This window comes from Balaenoptera acutorostrata, chromosome 8 (genome assembly GCF_949987535.1).
Source record: "Balaenoptera acutorostrata chromosome 8, mBalAcu1.1, whole genome shotgun sequence".
Taxonomy (NCBI): domain Eukaryota; kingdom Metazoa; phylum Chordata; class Mammalia; order Artiodactyla; family Balaenopteridae; genus Balaenoptera; species Balaenoptera acutorostrata.
Window position 1 is genome coordinate 39,675,353 of NC_080071.1, and position 23,057 is coordinate 39,698,409.

General features: G+C 35.2%; 1 protein-coding gene across 5 annotated transcripts in view; it reads right to left on the bottom strand.

The window, feature by feature from the left end:
• SESTD1 (SEC14 and spectrin domain containing 1) overlaps positions 1-23,057 on the bottom strand; it is a 216,507-nt gene that overhangs the window by 84,856 nt on the left and 108,594 nt on the right. For all 5 annotated transcript variants that reach the window (XM_057551166.1, XM_057551169.1, XM_057551167.1 and 2 more), the window contains exon 2: positions 1,838-1,929. In XM_057551166.1, coding sequence (XP_057407149.1) covers positions 1,838-1,929 — 92 coding nt within the window. The remainder of the gene's footprint in view (positions 1-1,837; positions 1,930-23,057) is intronic.

Below are 23,057 nucleotides of genomic sequence, written 5' to 3' on the forward strand. Positions count from 1 at the left end.
TCTATTATTAAAAAAGTTTGAAAATTACTGGTTGAAATAATTAATGGTCAAGAGCAAGTCAAGAGGAACTGGGTTCAGAGAAGTCTCATTTTCTCCTCAAAAATCGCTAAGCCCTGCATTAAACCAAACTGCAAAAAGGTTCATATCTGAACTGCAGCACTCTGACCCACTGTGAAATTGTCTGCAGAGCACAGGTCTAACATACAGGATTACATTTAACCTCATGCCCTCAGCTTTCACTAAGGGACAATAAAATAATCACCAGTGTAGATGCAAAAGAAGGCAGATGTCAAGAAGAAAAAGACTTTCAAGATAGGTATGGTCACCAGGGTCAAATGCTGCACAGAGACAAGTAAAATAAGAATGCAAAAATGTCACTGATCAAGAATTTTTTTAAATAGTAATATCCACTCTTGGCAACAGTATGGGCAAACTGGCTTTTTTTTTTTTAATTGAAGTATAGTTGATTTACAGTGTTTCAGATGTACAGCAAAGTGATTCAGTTATACACATACATATATATCTATTCTCTTTCAGATTCTTTTCCATTATAGGTTATTACAAAATACTGAATATAGTTCCCTGTGCTATACAGTAGGTCCTTGTTGTTTATATATTTCATATTTAGTAGTGTTTATCTGTTAAACCTAAATTCCAAATTTATCCCTCCCCTCTTTCCCTTTGGGTAACCATAAGTTTGTTTTCTATGTCTGTGGGTCTATTTCTGTTTTCAAACATGCATTTTCATACACTGGTGGGAGAAACAACAATTGACACAATATTCTTATAGGGCAATCTGACAAAAACTTTAAATGTAAATGTAAATTCTCTTTAATACTTCCAGTTATAGGAATTTATACCACTGAACTTGTACAAAATGCACAAACTGTGAATAAGAATGTTTCCTACAGTATCATTCATATCATAAAAAAATAGAGAGAAAACTTAAGTGTCAACTGGTAAGGGAAGAAGTTTTTTTAAAAAAGAAAATACATATTAAATAAAGAACTAATATTACTAGTGGAATTCAATATCTTATTTTCTCCTTTATAATGTACACTAGAAAAACATGCCAATTTACAGAATGATATAATATACATTGAAAATGACATTAGTAGCCTAAATATCAAGACAATTCTGATAGGACCTAAAGAGTATAAGAGAGAAAAAGCACGATAATATAACTTAAATAATCTTCAATAGATGGGTCACAGTACCTATTCTAAAGCATGTGAAAATTTACTCAATGGTCCAAAATTCTAGAAAATTGCTACACCCAGCGTCACCACTGCTTTCACACTAGTAACATATCTCGAAGCTTCTCTTTGACTCTTCTTAGTCAATGCAGACTTTGGGTTAATAATGGAAGGTAAATTCAAGCCTTATAACCAAATTTGAGCAGTAAAAAGTGAAAACCATGTAATTTATATTTCATAACTCCCCCTCATAGGAAGATGGAAGACAAAAGCTAGGATGGGATATCACAAAAATGAATTACTCTATATTTCAGAAACAATACTTTAGATGCTGGTTAGTCAATTATTCTCAGCCTGTATTAATTATTTCATTTTTATATGAGAAGTGAGATGTCATGACATCTACCTTGTAGAGGTCACTTAATCAAATTACAGAACAGAATAAAAATTGGCTGCCAAGCACTAACAGTGACAGAGTTGGCTTGCACTGCTATCCATTCTGAGTAAAAGGTATCTCAGAAATACGTTTAAAACAAAACCTTCAGAGAAAAATGAAATGCCTTTCTGCCAAACTTATCAAAGAAAAAAAGATTAAACAAATTTATACATCAAACACTTCCAATTTTAAGAAGAAAACATACCTGAAAGGAAGGCTAGTTTTTTCTTCAGAATGGGTAATATTACTGAGGCCTCCATTTTACTCCAGTAAACTTCCTCTAGTAAATTTTCCTTTCTGAAAACACAGAAAGTTAAATGTCAACTACAAGATAATAATTACTCTATGAAATATATACAGGCATACTTCGTTTTATTATACTTCACTATATTGTGTTGTTTACAAATTGAAGGCTTGTGGGAACCCTGCATTAAGCAAGTCTACTGCTCATTTTTCCACCAGCATTTGCTCATTTCGTGTTTCTGCGTCACATTTTGGTAATTCTTGCAATATTTCAAACTTTCTATTATTATATTTGTTATGGTGGTCTGTGATCAGTGATCCTTGATGTTACCACTGCAAAAAGGTTACAACCCACTGAAGGCTCAGATGATGGTTAGCATTTTTCAGCAATAAAATATTTTTAATTAAGGTATGTACACTGTTTTTTTAGACATAATGTTATTGCACACTTAACAGACTACAGTATTACATAAACATAACTTTTATTTGTACTGGGAAACCAAAAAATTCATGTGACTTGCTTTATTGCAGTATTTACTGGGGTCGTCTGCAACCGAACCGGCAGTATCTCTGAGGCATGCCTATACTTACGGCTTACGCAGGGTTTCTCAATCTCAGAATTACGGACATTTTGAGTCAGATTATTTATTCTTTTTTGTAAGGAGTTGTCCTGTGCCTTGTAGAATATTTAGCAGCATCCCTGGCCTCTACCCACTAGAATACTAATACCATTCCCCCTTCCCAGTTGTGACAACCAAATGTCTCCAGACACTGCCAAATATCCTCTGGCAGGCAAAATCACAGCTAGTTGAGAATCACTGGCTTAACTGTTTTTCGGAGCAATGCTCTTGGGCTAGAACAGTGCATGGTACATAGCAGTAACTCAATAAATTATTTGTTGAAAAAAGGAATGAATCAATTAATCAAACTTGCAATATTCTATTACTGTCATTATTTACGCAGCTTAATTCCAAATATCTGATTCTTTCAGATCCACTATTAAATGGCTTTCTCTCACTTCTCATATTTTTGCTTCCCCATAACACATGATAACTCACCTTATCCTCATGTTTACCTCAAGTTACTTCCCAATACACTATTTCAAGTTTTGCCCTCACTGTTAACTGTCTCTATCTCTCCACATTTTATATTTTAAATTTGCCAGGGAAAAATCTGATTAGCCTAGTTGATCTTTTTGTACCAAGCCATAATTCACTGATCTTGGTTTCGTTTTCTAGTGTCCACTCAGGTACCCCCAGGGGTTATGGAAAATACAAAATGGGACTATCCATACAGCAAGGGCTAGGAGCAAGACAGTTTGCTTTAAATGGGAGCTTTGGCATGGCAGGCATCTGTATGCTTGGCCAGCCCAATATACCATCAAAGCAGGATTTTAAGAAAAGCAGGACCTTCAAAACAAAACAGAACAAGAAAATCAAAGGTTCAATTATATTAGCCGCCTAAACTTAGTTTCATGTCTGAGAGAGTATTCTCCATCACGTTTAACCCTCCTTCCCTTGTCCCACCTCATACCCACACACCATCACTATATAGTGTCAGCTCCTTGGAGGACACTGTAAAATTGCATTGCATTTAGTGAAAGTATACTCTTTTATAAACAGCCCCCTCTTTTTTTATTGAGCTATAACTGACATAGAAAATTATTTTAGTTTCAGGTGTACAGTATGATTTGATACTTGTATATATTGTGAAATGATCACCACAATAAATCTAGTTAACATCCACTACTATAAATAGTTGCAAAAATTTTTTTCTTGTGATGAGAACTGTTAAGACCTACTCTCTTAGGTCTTTCAAATATGCAATACAGTGTTATTAACTACAGTAATCAGAAAGCATACTCTCTTGAAAATAATTTTCCAGCAGAGCAGAAAATGTGACTTACTTATTCAGCAAATACTTGCTATGAACCTATCCCATTTCAAGCACTGTGCTTTCAGCTGGAGCTAAAAACTCAAGTCACAGCCTTGCCCTGAAGAAAATGTAGTCTTTTGAAAAAAATTCCAGATTACTTGGAAAAAAAAGATGTAGTCTTATTACTTGTCAGATAATGACTACATAAGCAAGACTACTTAAAGAAGTATATTATTTTACAGCTTTTGTATATACAACTAAAAAAAAAAATCACTACTATTTGTATATATCTACAAAAGAAAACATGTTGTCAAAGTAAATATGATATATTCTCTTCAAGTTTTATCCTTGAATATTTGTTTGCAATTTGTTCATTCATTTTTGTTCTACATCAGCCCAGGCTAACATACAATTAGTAGGAAGAATGAGGGAAAAGCTCATGTTTTACATGTTTAACCTAAAATAGTAGCACTTCATGTTTCCAGATCAGTATCTTGACCTGATGAGTTTTTTCTCCAGCACTACAAGAACCAGACAGTTCAGACTCACGTCTAAGCTCCCTTCTCTGGTGACCAGCTTGTCAAAGACCAGATGTAAAAGTCTGATAATGATGATTAAGAAAGTTAACATTTACCAAGTGTTTACTACAAGGCATACATTGTTCTAAATAACTTACTTGTATTAACTTAATCACTCCTTACAACATTTCTATGAGATAACTACTATTATTAACCCCATTTTATAGAAAAGTAAACTGGGGCTGAGAGAGGTTAAATGTGGCCCAACATCTCAAAGCTAGTAAGTGGGGAAGTTAGGATTCACAACCAGGCAATCTGGTTCCAGTAAAGATGTTCTCATATCACATGATCAGCTTACCAATAAAACAGCCCTGAAAATATCCAGTGACATCTGGCCAATTGAACAAGATGGAGTTCTAGCTTTTGCATTATCGGTGCAAATGTCAACACAGTGAAAGGGGCATTAATAAGAATTATTATTAAAATAGTTTTGAACTCACAGACCCCCCGAAACCTAGTAACAAGAGAACTGCTGATCTAGGCTGTCAATGGGATGCTCCAGACAACTTCTCAACTGCCTTTGTGTCCTTCCTATTTTCTGAGCCTATTTCTCCATCCTTCTCATAAATTCTGAGTTATATAACATCCTTCTAATGAACCCCTTTCTGCTTAGGTTTTAGCTACAGCAGCCTTCTCTTTTAGTCAATGGAGAAACTTAATTGGTACAGGAAGCAAAACTGCAATTCAGAGTTTGGTAGGTCATATCTGCAATCACTCAGCACCGCTGCTTCTTCTTTGTAGGTTTTTTTTTTTTCCCCAATCTGTTGCCATTTATTCTGAATGAAAATGTCCATCAATACACTGAGGGTTAAGCCTTGTCACAATAAAACCTAATTAACCAGTACCCAAGAAAAAAGAACCTCTGGAACTCCTAAGGCATAAGAAATGATAGCTGCAGGTAACCCTTTGAATAATATCTGTGTTATCTAAGCTTTGCAAGTCAGGTTATCAATTTTATGCCAGCAAGTGCCAAATTTTTCACCACTGTGTTCTCCACATACTTAAAGTGCAAAAGGGAGATGGTTTCAATCTCTGGTCTAGATTTACCTTGGCAAACTATAGTATCCAGAAGCAATCTGACATTTCATCACTGTCTCCTAAGACACAGATGCTCTTTCCAAACTTTCCATGACTTCACAAAACCACTTCAGCATGGCAAAATACTAATTTTTTTTAATCCAACAGCCTTTGTTTTTTTTAAAGAACATTTTGAAAGTGATGAAAAAGTAATTTAAAGTAATGAGAAATATAGATTTTTGGCTGTGTGGGCCAATATCAAATGAATTGATTAATAAAATGTGAAGCAGTCAAGAGATGAAAGCTGTAATGTTTACTCTTCATATCTTCCTCCCTTCTACAGTCCCCTTTACATCAATCTCTTTCATTGTTATCATAAAAGAGATGGGTAATAAAAAGTAATGATTACTGTACTACTAGTTACAATTAAATGTGGTTTTGCAAAAGTCATTTGTTTTACATTTTTCAAGTCATTAGCACAGCCATAAGAAAAAAAAATCTGCCTATTTCTAGTTATCTTATATAGTTCATAGAATAAAGCAATGTACAAAACACACAAAATAAAGAGAAAATCCTGCAAAATACAACACAACCATCCACTACCATCACCACAATAAATGTTAAATAACATGAGGTATCTGCTCATGCTCTTCTCCAGTGGGTAGATATAGATCATTATTTTTCACAAGAAGCTTACTCAACCTAAATATATCTGAGTGAATTATATTCTCAAACAAGGAATGAAGTCAGTAGCAGACATATACCTGATATGAATCAATGGAAAGTGACAAGGAAAACATGTTTTTAAAAAAATTTGCCAAATGAAGCAGGCCAAAAAATGGCAAAAAATTCAACAATTCACAACATGCTTAACACAAACATGTCATATTTCATATATGGCTATTTAAAACGACCTATTTTAAGTCACGATTTATTATACCTAAAAGAGGCAGAAAGCTAGAGTTTATAGCAGGTGAGGTGCCTTGGAAACTGGTGAATATAAAGGAAAATGTGCAACCATGACTGCATGTTGCTTTCAACCAAAAGCAAGAAACAGCAAAGTAAACATCGTTTCTAGGTGCAAAATAAACCCTACCTAAAAACAGAATCCTACGTTAGGGATGATGAATTCTGAGAAATTCTGAAAAATGTAAGGAGACTAGGTTTCAACTGATATTTGTATCTATCTTCTAGTTTGAACATCTTTCTCAAGATCTTGAAGAGTTAAAAGAGGAAAACTGGGGCAACTAAGTAGTTAGAGACCAAGTCCTATTTATCTTTACATTTATTTACTCATTCATTCACTCATTTAACAAATCTACAACAAGCACCTACTAGATCGAGTCAAGGCGAGGCGCTGGATATATTTGGCATTCAAAAAATATCTGATTAATGAATGGATAAATGAACGAACAAATGAACAAACATATGAGACCAACAGTAAAGTGAAACACATACCCTAGGAAACGTAACATTATCACAACTACCTGACAGTCAACACCTTGTGGTGTGATCATAGACCACACATGCATACTTCTCCTTCAAAGCGGCTCCTCCCAGCTCCTTCTACTGGGACACTCTCCCACGGATCCAGCCGCTACATAAATCACTGGATGCCGGAGGAAGGCAGGTCTATGATGATGGTAAGGGGGACCTCAATGGGTGCTACCAATGGGCAGCCGTTAGAGGGCAGCAGAGGATGTGTTTAAGGAGCAGGAAAAGAGAATTGCAGGCCTTTTAATCAAGACTGGGCAAATTACACTTCATAAGAGACTGTAATTGATGATATGAGTGGGTACACTGGAACTCCTCTCTCAGTAAGTATAAATCAACCAGTTTATTTGGAAAATTTAGTTAGATTCTTCGAAGAGGCATTTTTAACAACCAGTGAAAACCCATTAAGATAGCATCCTAAGGCTAACTAAATCATCTCTAATGAGTCTACATCATGTAGACACATAATGGCAATGAACAAAATCAGAATGCAGGCTCCTCAGCCCTGCGTTTTCAGAAGAAATACTATAGCTGTCCTTAAATTCAGATTAGAAATACCTTCAACTATTGTGACAGAGCAAGAGCAATCCTAGAGGAAAACAAACAAGCACACATAGGTACTCACTACTACCTAACTGGGCTCGTCACACTATATATCCATATATAAAATTATGCAGAAATAAACATTACTCAACTTTAGGAAAATATATCAGTAAAGCAGATCAACAGTTGAAAATATGTCATTTTTTTATTATTGTAGGTGCCAGTTATGATTACTAATCTGGTTTTACAATAACATTGACAGTTCTAAATGAAAGAAAAACAATCCTTTTGGACAGACTTTAAATGAAAATGATAAAATAATTATTAACTTTCATCAAAATACAGATCTATCCAAAACAGTAATTCTTCTAAATAAAATTGAAAGCTGAAATATCAAGTATTTTACAGATGGATCAGGACCTAGTTTATTCAGTGAGGGAGGGAGGAAGGAAACGGAAAGAGAAAGTTCTGAGGTTTCTATGAAAATATAATCTACCTTGAAAGACAAGAAAATTCTATATTAAAGGTCCAATGGGACATGAAAAGTCCTACACTGTATTTAAACGTCAAAAATTCAAAAGCTTATGGTAATGATAGCCTACCACTTAAAAACCCTTTTCAAAAACAATATAAGCAACTACCCCTACATCACCCTCCCTGCCCTGCCCCCTCTCCACAGGAGCCAGACACCAATTTCTACAAAGTCAAAGGGAAGTCAGTTCTTTAAGGATTTCCCCACCTCTCTAGCTAGTCTACCAAACCCTTAGCAGCGGCAAACTTTCATTTTTGAAGGTCCAGCTTCAAGAAGTCCTTTACTCCATGACTTTTTCAAATCTTTGGCTTTTCTTCTCTGTGTTAATTTACAGATAAATCCTCCTTCACCAAAATTGGGGCAGCAAAAGGAAAAAGGAATATTGCTTTAGAGAAGTGAATCAGGCTGATGGAATTCCAGTAAGGTAAAGATATTTCTGGCATCCCCAGCTATAGAGTACCCTATAGCTAGAGCTTCTTCACCTGCTGTCAGAGCTCTCTGAGGTGAGCTCTCTTCCTGCACGGCTTCTGCATCTGAGTATTGCACTGAGCTCCAAGAAGCCTGGACTGCTTCCTTCCCCAGGGCAATGGATGTGTCCACTGAGTTCACCTGCCTGGGTACAGGTCTTCCTCCATCATCAGGGGAAGCACGTGATAACTTTACAAACTCATGGTCTTATTTCTAGATCCCAACCTCTCTTGACCTGCTGTAGGTGTCTCCTCCCTTCTTCTTTATCTCACAATTTCTCTGGGTCATCACTAAACCTGTTCTCTACTGACCTTCATCCTAGAAAGAAATGTTCCTCCTCTACACTTGGCAAAGACATACATGCCTTTCATTGAGCTAATCTCAGGCTAAATCTAATTCAGACATATAATAGTCTAATGGATTTGAACAGAAGTTCATATGTATCATCAGGTTCCTAATTCTAAATAACTGGCATACAAATTAATTTTTAGTACCAAATTGTTTATATGTTGGATACCACACATATACAAGAGTACTTTTGTTCAAATGAAATAATATATATATATAAAACATGAATTAAGACTTTGGTACTATTAAGTTTTTTTGTTTATATAATGAAAATATTTGGTATATACCAAACACCACACTGGAAAAAAAGTTAAAAATATAGTACAAAAGAAAGTTTAAAAAATTTAAGCTAACTAAAGAGACAGAAAACTGCTCAAAAAAACAGAAATTATTATGGCATTACCCAAGCAGGAAGAAGCCAGTGGAACATGTGAAAGTTGTCTTCCATCAGATTAAAAGTCCATTTAAAAAAACCATGGGCTTCCCTGGTGGCGCAGTGGTTGAGAATCTGCCTGCTAATGCAGGGGACACGGGTTCGAGCCCTGGTCTGGGAAGATCCCACATGCCACGGAGCAGCTGGGCCCGTGAGCCACAACTACTGAGCCTGCGCGTCTGGAGCCTGTGCCCCGCAATGGGAGGGGCCGCGATAGTGAAAGGCCCGCGCACCACGATGAAGAGCGGTCCCCGCACCGCGATGAAGAGTGGCCCCCACTTGCCGCAACTAGAGAAAGCCCTCGCGCGAACCGAAGACTCAGCACAGCCAAAAATAAAATAAATAAATAAAAATTTAAAAAAAAACAAACAAACCATGTATTGGGGGCTTCCCTGGTGGCGCAGTGGTTGAGAATCTGCCTGCCAATGCAGGGGACACGGGTCTGAGCCCTGGTCTGGGAAGTTCCCACATGCCGTGGAGCAACTGAGCCCGTGAGCCACAACTACTGAGCCTGCGCGTCTGGAGCCTGTGCTCCGCAACAAGAGAGGCCGCAACAGTGAGAGGCCCGCGCACCGCGATGAAGAGTGGCCCCCACTCGCCGCAACTAGAGAAAGCCCTCGCACGGAAACGAAGACCCAGCACAGCCATAAATAAATTAATTAATTTAAAAAAAAACCATGTATATTATAATGTATTTTTGAGGTAAAACTACAAAAACAATACTGAACATACTGCAAATCCTTTAACTTGTTCAGTAACTAAAATGTCACATCACAATCACATGGAACAAAGTAATATAAGACATACGGAAAACTGTGAACCAGTACCTGTTATCCCTCAGAAGGACTGTTAGCAATACTAGATATCCTTCCCAAGCAAAGTCCTCCCCCACTGAAGACCTTCCTGCCATGGGATTCTGTTTCAAAGAGTTGTTCTCCCTGAAAGGCAGTCTGGTGCAGTGGTAAACATCATGGTCTTAGAGCCGGGGTGTGACTCTGAGGCAGCCACTTACTAGCTAGGTGGTTTGGGCAATTCCTTTACTTTCTTTTATGGGCATAATCACCGAACCCACAGGACCCAGGATTAGGTGAGCTAATGTATGTATAGTGTTTAGTATACTCCAGAATGTTAAACACTCAATAAATGGTACCTATTATTAGCAGCTAAATTCTCCTTCCTCCACCAATTACTAGCTTACTACCACTGATTCTCCACGAAGGCCACAGCCAAAGCATTCCCACTAAGGCCTTCTTGGTCCAACATACTAAAATGGGCACAAACATATTACACATAGCTTAATACATCTTAGCTTTTTTTTATGTTCCAAGAGTATTATTTCATCCTCAGAACAACATATAATTATATTAATATCCCCTTTTTTTTCTGATGAGAAGACTGGGGCACAGAGAAATTAAATAATTTGCCCAAGGTCATACAGAAATTAATAGATTTATAACCAGGGATTTAGAACCATGGAGAGCATCTACTTCAATTTTTTCATTTTATTAATAAGGAAACTGTCTTAGTACATTTGGGCTGTTATAATAAAAATATCATAGATTGAATGGCTTATAAACAACAGAAGTTTATTTCTCACATTTCCGTTCAGGCTGCTACAATGAAAATACCATAAAGTGGGTAAATAAAAGAAATAAATAAATAAATAAAAGAAATTTATTTCCCACAGTTCTGGAGGCTGGGAAGTCCAAGATCAAGGCACAGGCAGATTCAGTGTCTGGTAACGGCCCACTTCCTGCTCCTCAGAGAGCCATCTTCTACATTTGTCCTTACATGGTAGTAGGACAAGGGAGCTCTCCGGGGCCTCAATACTAATCACCTCCTAAGGCCCCATCCAAATACCATTAATTGGGGATTAGTTTTCAACATATGAATTCTGGGGGGATACAAATATTCAATCTAGAGCAGAAACTGAGATCTACAGACATAGATTTACCCTTCTAAGGCCACATAGCACGTGAGTACTAACATGAAACTCAGACTCCTAAAACCCTGCACAGAGCTTCTCTCCACTATATTGTCACATAATAAAATCAAAATTAAAAACACATGAATAAAAGAGAACCATTATTTCTACATATGTTAGTAATTTTTTAAAACAAATATGTCCCCGTGAAAACTTACACACAGATGTTCATAGCAGTATTAGTCAAAACACTAAAGACATGGAAACAATCAAATGTCCATCAATTCTGAATGGATAAACAAAACATGGTACATCCATATAATAGAATATTACTCAGCAATAAAAAGGAATGAAATATAGATACATGGTTCGACATGGATGAACCTTGAAACGTTATGCTAAGTGAAAGAAGCCAGACACAAAAAGTCACAAATTTATGACTCCATTTATATGAAATATCCAAAAGAGGCAAATCTATAAAGACAAAGTAAATTAGTGGTTGCCTAGAGGTGGGGTAAGTATGAGGAATGACTGGTAATGGGCAGAAGGATTCTTTTTTGAGGTGATGGAAATGCTGTGAAATTGTGGTGATGATTCTGTAAATCTATTTTAAAAATCACTGAATTGTACACTTAGACTGGGTAAACCTTATGGCTATAAACTTTACCTCAATAAAGCTATCAAAAAATAATTTTAAAAAAACCAGAATTGCTCATTTTGTAAATCAGGAAAATCTGCATGAAAGTGATGAGCACTTTAAGTATTAAAAAATAAAAACTAAAGATGTATAAGCAATATGTTCCAGAAAGTCTGTACAATGAATTGCATATGCTGAGCATTTTATCCCCTGACTTCCACTATAATTAGAACACACTACTATGAAAGAACTTTAGCTGCAAAGACAAATTTCCTTCAACATTGTACATTCTGGATGGAGTAAAATAAGAAAAAAGATTAAATGGATTAAATAGAGGGAAGAAACGAGAGTGTAAGCAATAATATTGATACCACTTTTATGTTCACATTGCCCAAACTATCACTTTAGGTAAACTGGCATTTAGATTTGCTTTTTATTTTTAACCTATATGGAGATTTATAAATAATGGTCTTATCTCAGGGTATCTCAAAGTTTTCATACCAACACACATAAAAATATCCAAGATTTGAGTAAAAGTTAAATATTTATTGCTTTCAACAGTATCACATGTCTTAAACTGTTTACTTTTGAGAAAAGTGTAAAATATACCTTTGAATTAAAATAATACTAAGACTTTTCGGCATTCCCTAAAACTCAAAGGCTTAGAGGATCACTGAATGCAAATCACTTTGAAACATCACCTACACTAAAAGGTGGAATGTGAAATTAGTTATCTGTATATTTCCTTATACCTTCAAATAAAACAACAACAATGACTAATATTATTGAGAATGTTGTACATATAAAGCAGTATCCTAAGCACTTCATGTTCATTGCTTCATTTACAACTCACAACTATCCTATGAGGCTAGAATTACTGTTATTACCATTTAACAGCTAAGGAAACTGAGGCTAAGTGAGATGAAGAGAGGTTAACGTGCCCAAGGTCATGCAGTTAAAAAGCAGCAAAACTGGCATTTAAACCTAAGGCTGAGTCCAAGGCTTAAGTGACATTACTTCTCATGCTCTTGTTTAACACAGTGACCTGTATTATGATATGAATAATAAAGGTCTTTAACATCTCTCAAATAGAATTGTTCATTTTTTCAGATGTAATGACAGTAAGGTTATATTTATTAAAAAGGGTACCTTATCTTTTAGTGACAGATACTTTCATATTTACAAACAAAATATGTCTGGGATGTGCATCAATAATGGGGAGGGGGAACATACATGGAATAGGATTGGTCACATTGACAATTGTTGAAAGTAGACAGATGATGGGTGAACAGTGGTTCATTTTACTACTCTCTCTGCTCTTGTATGTTTGAAAATGTCCATGATTAAATTAAGAAAACTAAGTCTTTAAACATACCAATACTGTAAAAGAGGAAGCTACAATCCTTTACTTTTTTTACATTTAGCAATATTTTATTTCAAAATCAAGAAAAAACAGCAAACAGACTACATACAATTTTTTAAAATATTCACATATTCACCAACATATCCTAAAGCTCTTTATGTAGAAAGATCTGAGTATTTGGTCCCCATGTAAAATTGCTGAGGAGGAGGAGACCAATTCTGACATACAAAATAACCAGAAGATAAAAAGAAGCAGATAGGCAGGCGGAACCCCTGCTTTCACTGCTGCGTTGGCACTGGAGACTTTTGCTTCCTGTCCCTTTAGGTTTTTCTCACTTTGTGACTGGAGTCATTTTCTCAGCAGTCTCCCTCTCACTTTCATACTCTTTTATATATCACTATATCATACTCTTTTATAAGAAATTAAATTACTAAGAAAAGCAAAAGTTTATGTCCACAACAGGCATTCACTGTGACGTAGTGGCTGGTCAGAAGACAGGAAGATCTCTTAGGTGGAAGACTCAATTAAGTACCATACTGTTTGACTCAGAAAAGAAAGAAAGTCCAAAGGTTTTGCATGTAACACATATTAACACTTAAGAGCATGTTCCAATTTAATAACAATTTGTTTTACCTATACAGTCAACAGAGCCAAAAAAGTTATTTCTGAAATCTTAAGTAGGTGTCAGCTCAGTCATTTGAATGCATCCACTTGTTTGCCCAGGACAAAGCCTGGCACATGACCAATGCACAATAAATATTCATTGAACAAAATCCCTTCTCACAATCCTGCCAGCTTTCTCGTTTAAGTGCCACTGGGCAGAATAATGAGGAAGAAGGAGAAGAAGCAAGGGGAAAACAATCAGATAATTTTAAATTTGACAAAGCACTATGAAAAGAGCATGCATTTACTCTGAAGAGAATATTAAATTTCATAGTTCAGGGACCTTTACTGAAACATCTTGGGGCCTGGCCCATTGGGATCATGAATGAAGAGAAGCATTTTATAAAGCCTTCTTTATGCTGAGCCAACTCTAAATTTTGGCTTTTAGAAATGGCTTATTTAACTTTACTACATTTATAGCCTAAGTGAGTTTTCGTTATCTATTTTCAACACTTGGAAAAAGTCACTATTTAAATGAACACTTTTTCATTTTCTGAAATTGCATCTTCACTTTTATTACAGCATTCACCATCAGCCCCTCCTCCACCTCACTTTCTCATTTTAATATCTATAAATACTTTCCAGTTCCTAGTTCTTTCTTGCAATATTTAGATGGCTCCTGATTCTAGCACCCACATCTCACTTGTCAGATCATCTGATCTGTAGAATCCACAGAACAACCACAGAGGAAACTTTGGGATTCCTCTGGACAGCCAAAAAGAAGCTTTTGACAGCGAGTATTTTGAATAATTGAAGCAATATCATGTCTGCCATCAACTAATCCTATATTTTGGAAGGGAGACTATGGCAACAGCAATTAGAAAGAATACTACTTTTTTGTTGGAACACACTACATACAAAATCAAATTTTTTAAAGTGAGAAACTGTTTACTTTACAGAAAAATGATTTAAGTTTAAAAGGGCTTTCTTGAAGTGGCCCCTGCTTCTAGTACAAAGCATACCAGTTAGGCAGGAGGCAACAAAGCAGCACTTCCCATTTTTAATGACTTCTGTACTGTTTGTGGAAGCCCTGAAAATAAGCAGAGGCAGAAGGGTGTTATAATTAAGAACTAGAGTCAGACTGACCTGGGGTCAAATCTTAACTCTGCCCCTTATCAGCTGTGTGACCTTAAGCAGGTTGCTTTACCTCTCACCCTGGTTTTAGTACCTAAGAGGGCCCAGCTGCCATTCTGTGTAGGGTGAAATCCCAGCTTTCAATAAATCCCATTTTAGCTTAAGCTCATTACACTGGCTTCAATGCTTAAAATTAAAGGGACTAAAAATAAGACAATTATCCTTCCTGAACTCCATCCTTCAGATCCTCCCCGCTCCCAGGAATCTTCCTTGATATCGATATCTATCAACCAACCACTGAAGCAAACTGAGAGACACACAATCCTTTCACCTACCAGAGGTAGGTACTCTGCTACAGTCGGTACTCTGCTACAGTAACGGAGGAGGGTACTCTTAAATTAGTATTCTTGTAAGTCCCTAAAACATCAGCCTTGCTCACATAAATGCAGAGGCATGAGCAATTTTCATCTCTATAAAACTACTACAAAATTAAATCAGAACAATTACACTGATGAAAAATACCCCCCCAAATCGATAACAAAGCAGAAAACGTTAATAAACATTCCAAACTCAATTGTATCTCCTTAAATACAAATTTGGTATACGAAAAAACACGTTGGATCACAAATTAAAACCGAAAAACAGAACGAACAAAAGCTAACAGAAATGAAAAAAAAGAGGTGAATGAAAAAGATAAAATTCTATCAGAATTGAAGCCCAAATTGCAAGGTGCTCAAGAAAAAATTCAAATAAAAACTTAATAAAAGATACTGAAGAAAACAGGAAAAGAATCAAGAGGATGAAAATGAGATAAGTAAAAATAGAGAGAAAGTTTTTGAAATGGAAGATAGACAAAGAAGATATAATTATGTGTAACTAGAGTCCCCATAGAAGAAAAACAAAACATTAGAATATTTAAAACTACAATCCAAAAAAAGCTTTTCAGAAACAAAAGTCCCAATAATACATATTAAAAGGATCCAGTAGGTAGAAGGGAAAACTGACCTGCTACAATAAACTCTAAGACATATCCTAATGAAACTATTAGACTTTAAAAATAAAAGGGAAAATAAAACAGAGCAAAAGGGTCAAATAACTTATAAGGGCAAGAAAATTAAGACTGGCATCAGATTTCTCAAAAATGACATAAAAAGCAAGGGCACACTGTAAGCAAGGAAACAACAAAGTGTGAACCAAGCTGTCCTTCCAGTATCAAGGCTATAGAAAAACAACTTTACATATGCAAGAACTCAGGGAAAATTGTGCCCACAAGCTCTTCTTAAGAAATCTACTAAAAATTGAGACATATCTACCAGTAGGTGACTGGGAAACCTCAGCAAAAGACTGATGGTGAGGATTTAACACATTTAACTGTAGAACTAAGAGCAAAACAAAGTTGCAGTTAAGTTTGAAGAGAAAGTAGACATAATTCAACTAAAAACATGGGAGAAGAGAGAAAAAGAACACAAAATAAACTCACTGATTGTTCAAATAGCAATAGGTAAGAATCAAAGCACACCATTAAAAACTAAAATAAAGGATAGTAGAAAGTTACACAAGGAAGAGGGCATTTTAAAAAGGCATAAGTACACAAGTAGCTACTATAATAAAAACAAAAAACAATAAATCCAAAATACCCAAAGAAATTTTTTAAAGGGAAGTGCAAAGAAAGCACATCACAAAGAAACAAAGAAAAATATAACATAATGCATACAGTAGTATATACATAACATAAAATGACAAAACTGAGATTGAGCTCAACAGTCATTAACAGAAAATGATTTTTTAATACAGCTTATAAAAAAAGACCTAATTAAATGCTGTATGCAAGAGATAACCTAAGAAAGGAGGGGCAAGATAGGGGTAAGGGATTAAGAGGTACAAACTACTATGTATAAAATAAGCTACAAGGACATACTGCACAACACAGGGAATATAGCCAATATTTTATAACAACTAAAAATGGACTATAACCTTTAAAAATTGTGAACCACTATGTTGTACACCTGAAACACATAATATTGTACATCAACTATACCTCAATTAAAAAAAAAAGATAACCTAAAACAAGGTAAATCAAAAAGACTAAAAATTAAAGAGATAGGTAAAAGCATATCTAAGCAAATAAAAACAGTAAACAAAAAGCAGTAGTGATCCTGACACAGAAGAATTCAAGTCAAAAAAGCATTAAACGTGACAAAGAGAAGCAACATTTAATGTTAACTGCCATATTACACAATGAAGATATAATAATTAAGAATACTTATGCTTCAAATACCACAGCAATTACCTTTAAAGGCAGAAACTACAAGGGATGCAAAAAGACTCAGAAAAAACAACTTTAGTAATATGTAAGACTAACACACACTGATGAACTTAACTGAGAATATAAACAACTTACATAACATAAAACGGTAAATCTTATATATCAAACTTTATATTCCGATAATAAAAACTTCTCCTCAAGTGGACCTGAATACTGAACAAAAATATGGGGGGTGGAGGGGGATCATATGTAGGTCTTAAAGAAAGCAACAGTATATTTCATGAAGTAGAAATAATGCAAAGGCTGATCATAAGTCTAATAAAATTAGACATCACTAACAGAATCAAAAATACAAGGGCATTCTACTCCAAAATTTTTAAATTGTCTACTATTAAACAACTTGATTACACAAGTAAGTAGGAACCAAAATTACAGATTTTCTAAAAAATGATACATTTAACGCACTGAAAAGAGGAAAATCTATACACTTGAAAATTTATATCAATAATAAAAATAAATTCCTAATTCAAAAAGAACAAAATAAACAAAGAAAAACACAAGCATGGAAATAATAAAGATTTAAAAAGAAATTATGAGGTAGAGAATTTCTAAAAATTTATCTAATTCACAAATCAAAATCTTAGACTTTTTTAAATTAAGAAAACAGACAAGGTTAATCCAGAAAAAACAAAAGGAGAAAACATAAATATACAAAATAAGGGGGAAGATACACTTTCAACAATATAAAAACAAATATTACGCAAGATTATTCATTGCAGTATTACTTGTTATTGAAAAATACAATTAGAAATAATGTGAATGTCCAAAGTGTAAGAACAGTTGAATAAACAGTTGGTATAGCCACACAATGGAGTACTATGCAGCTCTAAAAATGAATGGAGATCCCTATGAAATAATATAGATATCCAGTACACATAGACAAGTGGAAAAAGCAACGTGCAAAAGAATGCCTGCAGTGTGCTACTTTTTGTGTAGTAAAAAAGAGGAAAGAAGAATATATATATGTATATGCTCATCTTGTGCAAAGAGAAACAGAAGATAAAAGAGAAACTTAGACTAATTGCCTATGGGAAGTAGGAGAGAATGGATGGAAAGGATGGGGGACTGGAAAAGGAGGAGAAGACATGGGAGGGATGACTAACATTTCTCTTTCTGTATAGTTCTAAATTTTGGAACTATGTGAATGTTAAAATAACATTTGTCAAAAATAACAAAATTAACGATGAGAGAAAAAAAAAGAACACTAAAAGAGAAATCAAACAGAAAGAAATGTCTCTAATGGCATTTCAAATGACAAACACAATTACACTAAAGAGGAAAGGGGGAAGGGAGAACTAACCCAAGTAACTTTTGAACACAGTATTTTTAATAATACTCTCAGGCTATAAACAAACACACAACATTGTAAAGCAACTATACCCCAATTAAAAAAAAAAACAGAAAACTAAATAAACACTGAATTCCAATAAATGTTTTGTTTTATTTTTCACAGTGTTAAAGATTAGCAATTCTGAATTACTTTCTGTGTATTCTAGGGTTGAGCAAATAAATAAGTAAACTGTGGATAATGGAAGCCGGAGTTCTCATGGTCAAAGAAGAGAGTTACAAATATGTAAAGTGGGGAGGGAGGCTACAATGAGCCCCATAATGATGGCTGAAGAAAAGTAATATGTACTCATAGTTTTCACTTAATATAGGTGTGTGTGTATCCCCTAGCTCCGCCCACTGAGCAGGCTCTGGTGGTTGATTTCATGTCTCAGGTGGCCCAGAGTGACCAGATGTTTGATTAAACATTATTCTGAATGTTTCTGCAAGGATGTTTTTAGATATGATTATAACATTTTAATTAGTAAAGCAGCTTGCCCTCCATATTATGGGTGGGCCTCATCCAAACAGATGAAGGCCTGAACAGAACAAAGAGACTGACCTGACCCTCCCCTAACATGAAAGAATTCTCCAAGTAGACTGCCTTCAGACTTAATCTGCAATATTGGCTCTTCTTGCCTGATGGCCTTGGAACATTGGTTCAATAGACCATCAAACATTAGTTCTCCCTGGGTCTCTAGACTGCCAGCTCACCCTTGTAGATTAGACTTGCCAGTCTAATCACATGAGCCAATTCCTTACGATAAATCTCCTTATACGTATTTCCTATTGGTTCTGTTTCTCTGGAAAACGCTAACTAATACAAGGGTCTAAAAATCCATGACCTCTCAGTAGCAATGAGCACAGTGCCTAGATCTTGATTTCTAAGTACTACTGCCACTAAAATGAATCAGGGCTCCTTGAAAAAATGGCAGATTCCAACACTGGGTAGGGAAAGTACAAAAGAACTCTGAAACACCTTGTTGCCAGAACAGAAAGAAGTGCTCAAAGATTTATGGGTACATGTCAAAAGTACACAACGATTCAGGTAAAAATTATTATTGTGTGTTAAAACTATTAGGCAGGGGCTTCCCTGGTGGCGCAGTGGTTGAGAATCCGCCTGCCAATGCAGGGGACACGGGTTCGAGCCCTGGTCTGGGAAGATCCCACATGCCGCGGAGCGGCTGGGCCCGTGAGCCATGATTACTGAGCCTGCGCGTCTGGAGCCTGTGGTCCGCAACAAGAGAGGCTGCGACAGTGAGAGGCCCGCGCACCGCGATGAGGAGTGGTCCCCACTTGCCACAGCTAGAGAGAGCCCTCGCACAGAAACGAAGACCCAACACAGCCAAAAATAAATAAATTAATTTAAAAAACTATTAGGCAAAATTTTAGGAGAAACAGGATATTTACAGAGTCTCAAAGTATTTCCCCAAAAGATACCTATTAACTACAAAGGGAAAAAAAGTAATTTTATAGTGGAAAAAACTGGAGGACACTACCATACCAGGTGATAAGAATTTACATCACCAGTAACGAAACAGTAGTATGGACCTTCGGATATGATACACTGATACACTTTTGTAGTATTCCAGCCAAAAATGCATAACCTAAATCTAATCAGGAGGAAACATCAGACAGACCCAAATGGTGGAATATTTCTAAAAAATAATTAAACTGTAGTCTTCAAAAATTTTTTATCAAGAAACACAAAGACCAAGGAAGTGCTCCAGATTAAAGGAGATTAAAGAGATACAGCAATTAAAAGTAACAAATGATCCTAGACTGAACTATACCCAGAAAAAAAAATTTTTTCTCCTTTACTCAAAAGGACATTAGGAAATTCAGCAAAATTTTAATTAAGCTTATTTAGTGCTCTATCAATGTTAATTTCCCGATTTTGATGACTGTACTGTGGTTATATAAGAAAATAACCTTGTTTTTTGGAACGTGTAAACTGAAGGATTTAGGAGCAAAGGGCCATAATTTAGCAAATTACTCTCAAATGGTTCAGAAAAAAATATTTATTTATTATTTTATGAAGAGCGACTGTGGTAAAAAGTTAACATTTGGGGAATCTGGGGTGAAGAAGAGGATAGGGGAATTCTTTGAATTATTTCTGCAACTTTTCTGTAAGTCTGAAATTATTTCAATATTTTAAAATTAGGTAAAATTACAGTAGTATCTGATAATAAGCTTTCCTACATTGTTCTCCTACAATATTTGCGCACCCACACACACATATTATAAAAACCAAAGCCAAACACCTAAGAGAGGTTTTTCTTTTCCTATACCCTCTATACAAATGGCTACATAACCTGCTGACTCTATCCTCTTCTCTTCAACAGCACTATTGATTCAATTATTGTATAATTTCTAAATGATTTCCTGACTCCAGACTCTTCACTTTCACACACTTGCAAAATTAACCACCTCACTACTCTACTTTAAAATCTTTAATGGTCTCCATGGCAACCCTTTTACAAGACTTAAGTCTTCTCCATATCATGCCCTTTCAGCTCTACTTCATGCCCTTCTCGTCAGGAAGAAAGCAAGTGCAGTTCTCTGAACCTGCAATGCTCTTGCATTGCTTGTGCTCTGGCATATGCTATCTATGCTGAAATATCCTTATCTATCCAGTCAAAGAAATTCCTATTTATTCTTTAAACCTTTTCTTAGCTTCACCTTCTCTGTGAAACCTTCCCTGACACAATACACAATGTGAGGGTGAGTAACCATTCTCTCCCTCCTTAGTGCTACTATTTTATCTTATACTATCTCTATTACACTTATCACACAGTGTAAGTCCCATTCTAAGGTGAATGGGGATTCACTGACAGAGGAACCAAGTCATATTTATTTTTGGAATTACTTAGAATACAATAGGTTCTCGAGGGTAGAAAATGTTAGGAAAGTCTTTATCTACATGATGAAAAAATAAAAGCTAAAAAAAAATGAAAATATAATTTTAAGACTAATATACCTTTCACAGGGAGATGATATATGCTTTTGCTTGTTATTTAATATAAGTTAGGACAAGCCCTAGACTTAATATTTTGCACTCATCTTTGGAAAACAAAAAATCTGATGCAGTTTTCCAATTTTTTATTTTCTGTAGTTTGTTAAAAACACTGTTGTTCACAGCCTTTTAAGTTATGAACTGGGACTAAAATAAACTTATGTATATGAAATAATATAAAACCAAAAGTAGTTTTACTTTATAATACTTAAGCGCAAGAATCATCTTTTTGGTCTATGTGCTTTAAATGCAGTAATTCCTGATTTAAACTCAATTCTACAAAAATCTAATCACTGCTTAACCTTACTTTTCTTGATATAAAACTAAGCCAATTATATAATTTTCTATCAGAAAGAAATTTAAAGGAAAATATTACAAATGGTTCACTTGCCCTCCTTTCCAATATATACATTACAGGGATAAATAAAATTATTTTCTAATCTTAAGAAATGGATCCTTAAATTATTAATCACATAATACATGTGAAAGATTCCATGAAGAAAATGCTATAACATACAAATATGCAAAATCATAACTGTTATTGATGTCTTCTATACCTCACCCGCCTGGTTTTCCTGATGGCTTTATGATGGTCACTTTATCTTAAACTTTTTTGGGGACCTAGCATGTGACCAACCCTTGTTTGCCTTGCCCTTCCTACATGTTTCTTTCATAACCTATATTTCCAAGTATAAAGTTTAGCATCTTGTAAGAGTATATGCAATCATACTCTAATAAAGATGTTAAAAAAAAAAAAAAAAGTATATGCTCCAGAAGGTCAGAGACCGAGCCAATTTTACTATCTATTATGCAACTGCCCCTTCCCTACAAGTGCCAAGTACAGTGTCTAGAGCATAGAAAGAGCTCAATAAATGTAAGAGAAATGGCTGTTAGTCTGGAGATATTTTAAGTGGTAAATTTTCATAAAGATTTAATTTATTTTCTTTAGGAATAAGGAAAGTAATTATTTTCCATAAGAAGCACTGGTAATCAGACATGTGTGCCAAAAATGGCAATAGGCATACTTTCAATAGCATAAAGAATAAATTCAAAATTTCCCCTCGGTGTTTGGGAGTACAGAGACTTCCCTTAGCCCTGCTCACCAGACAAAAGAGTCCATGGGAGTTGGCGCCTTTATTTCCTACCAGAAGGACCAAGATACAGCCATGGTATATAAAGTTTGAAATGAATCTATACGTATAAGAATACTAATAAGCCTCTAGAAAACTGCTGCCATAATGAAAACTAATGTCTTCTCTTGATTTTCCCTTAGATATCCTAGAATCACTAATTAAATTCCTTCAAAATTCTTAGAATCCATTAAAATATACATTAAATAAAACATTATTTAGAAAAACAGAAGATCTGACAAGTATTAATATTAATTTGACAATGAGCCAATAACTTTGTCACTGTCATTCATTAAAATTAACGTAGTATAAAGTATCAGTTCTTTTGTAGTCCCCTCAGTCATGCCAGTTCCTGTATGAAACTAGAAACTTACTACTTAATAAATTACTAACTGTAGGAAAAAAGTCAGTGTTATCTTATAATTCTTTCTGTAT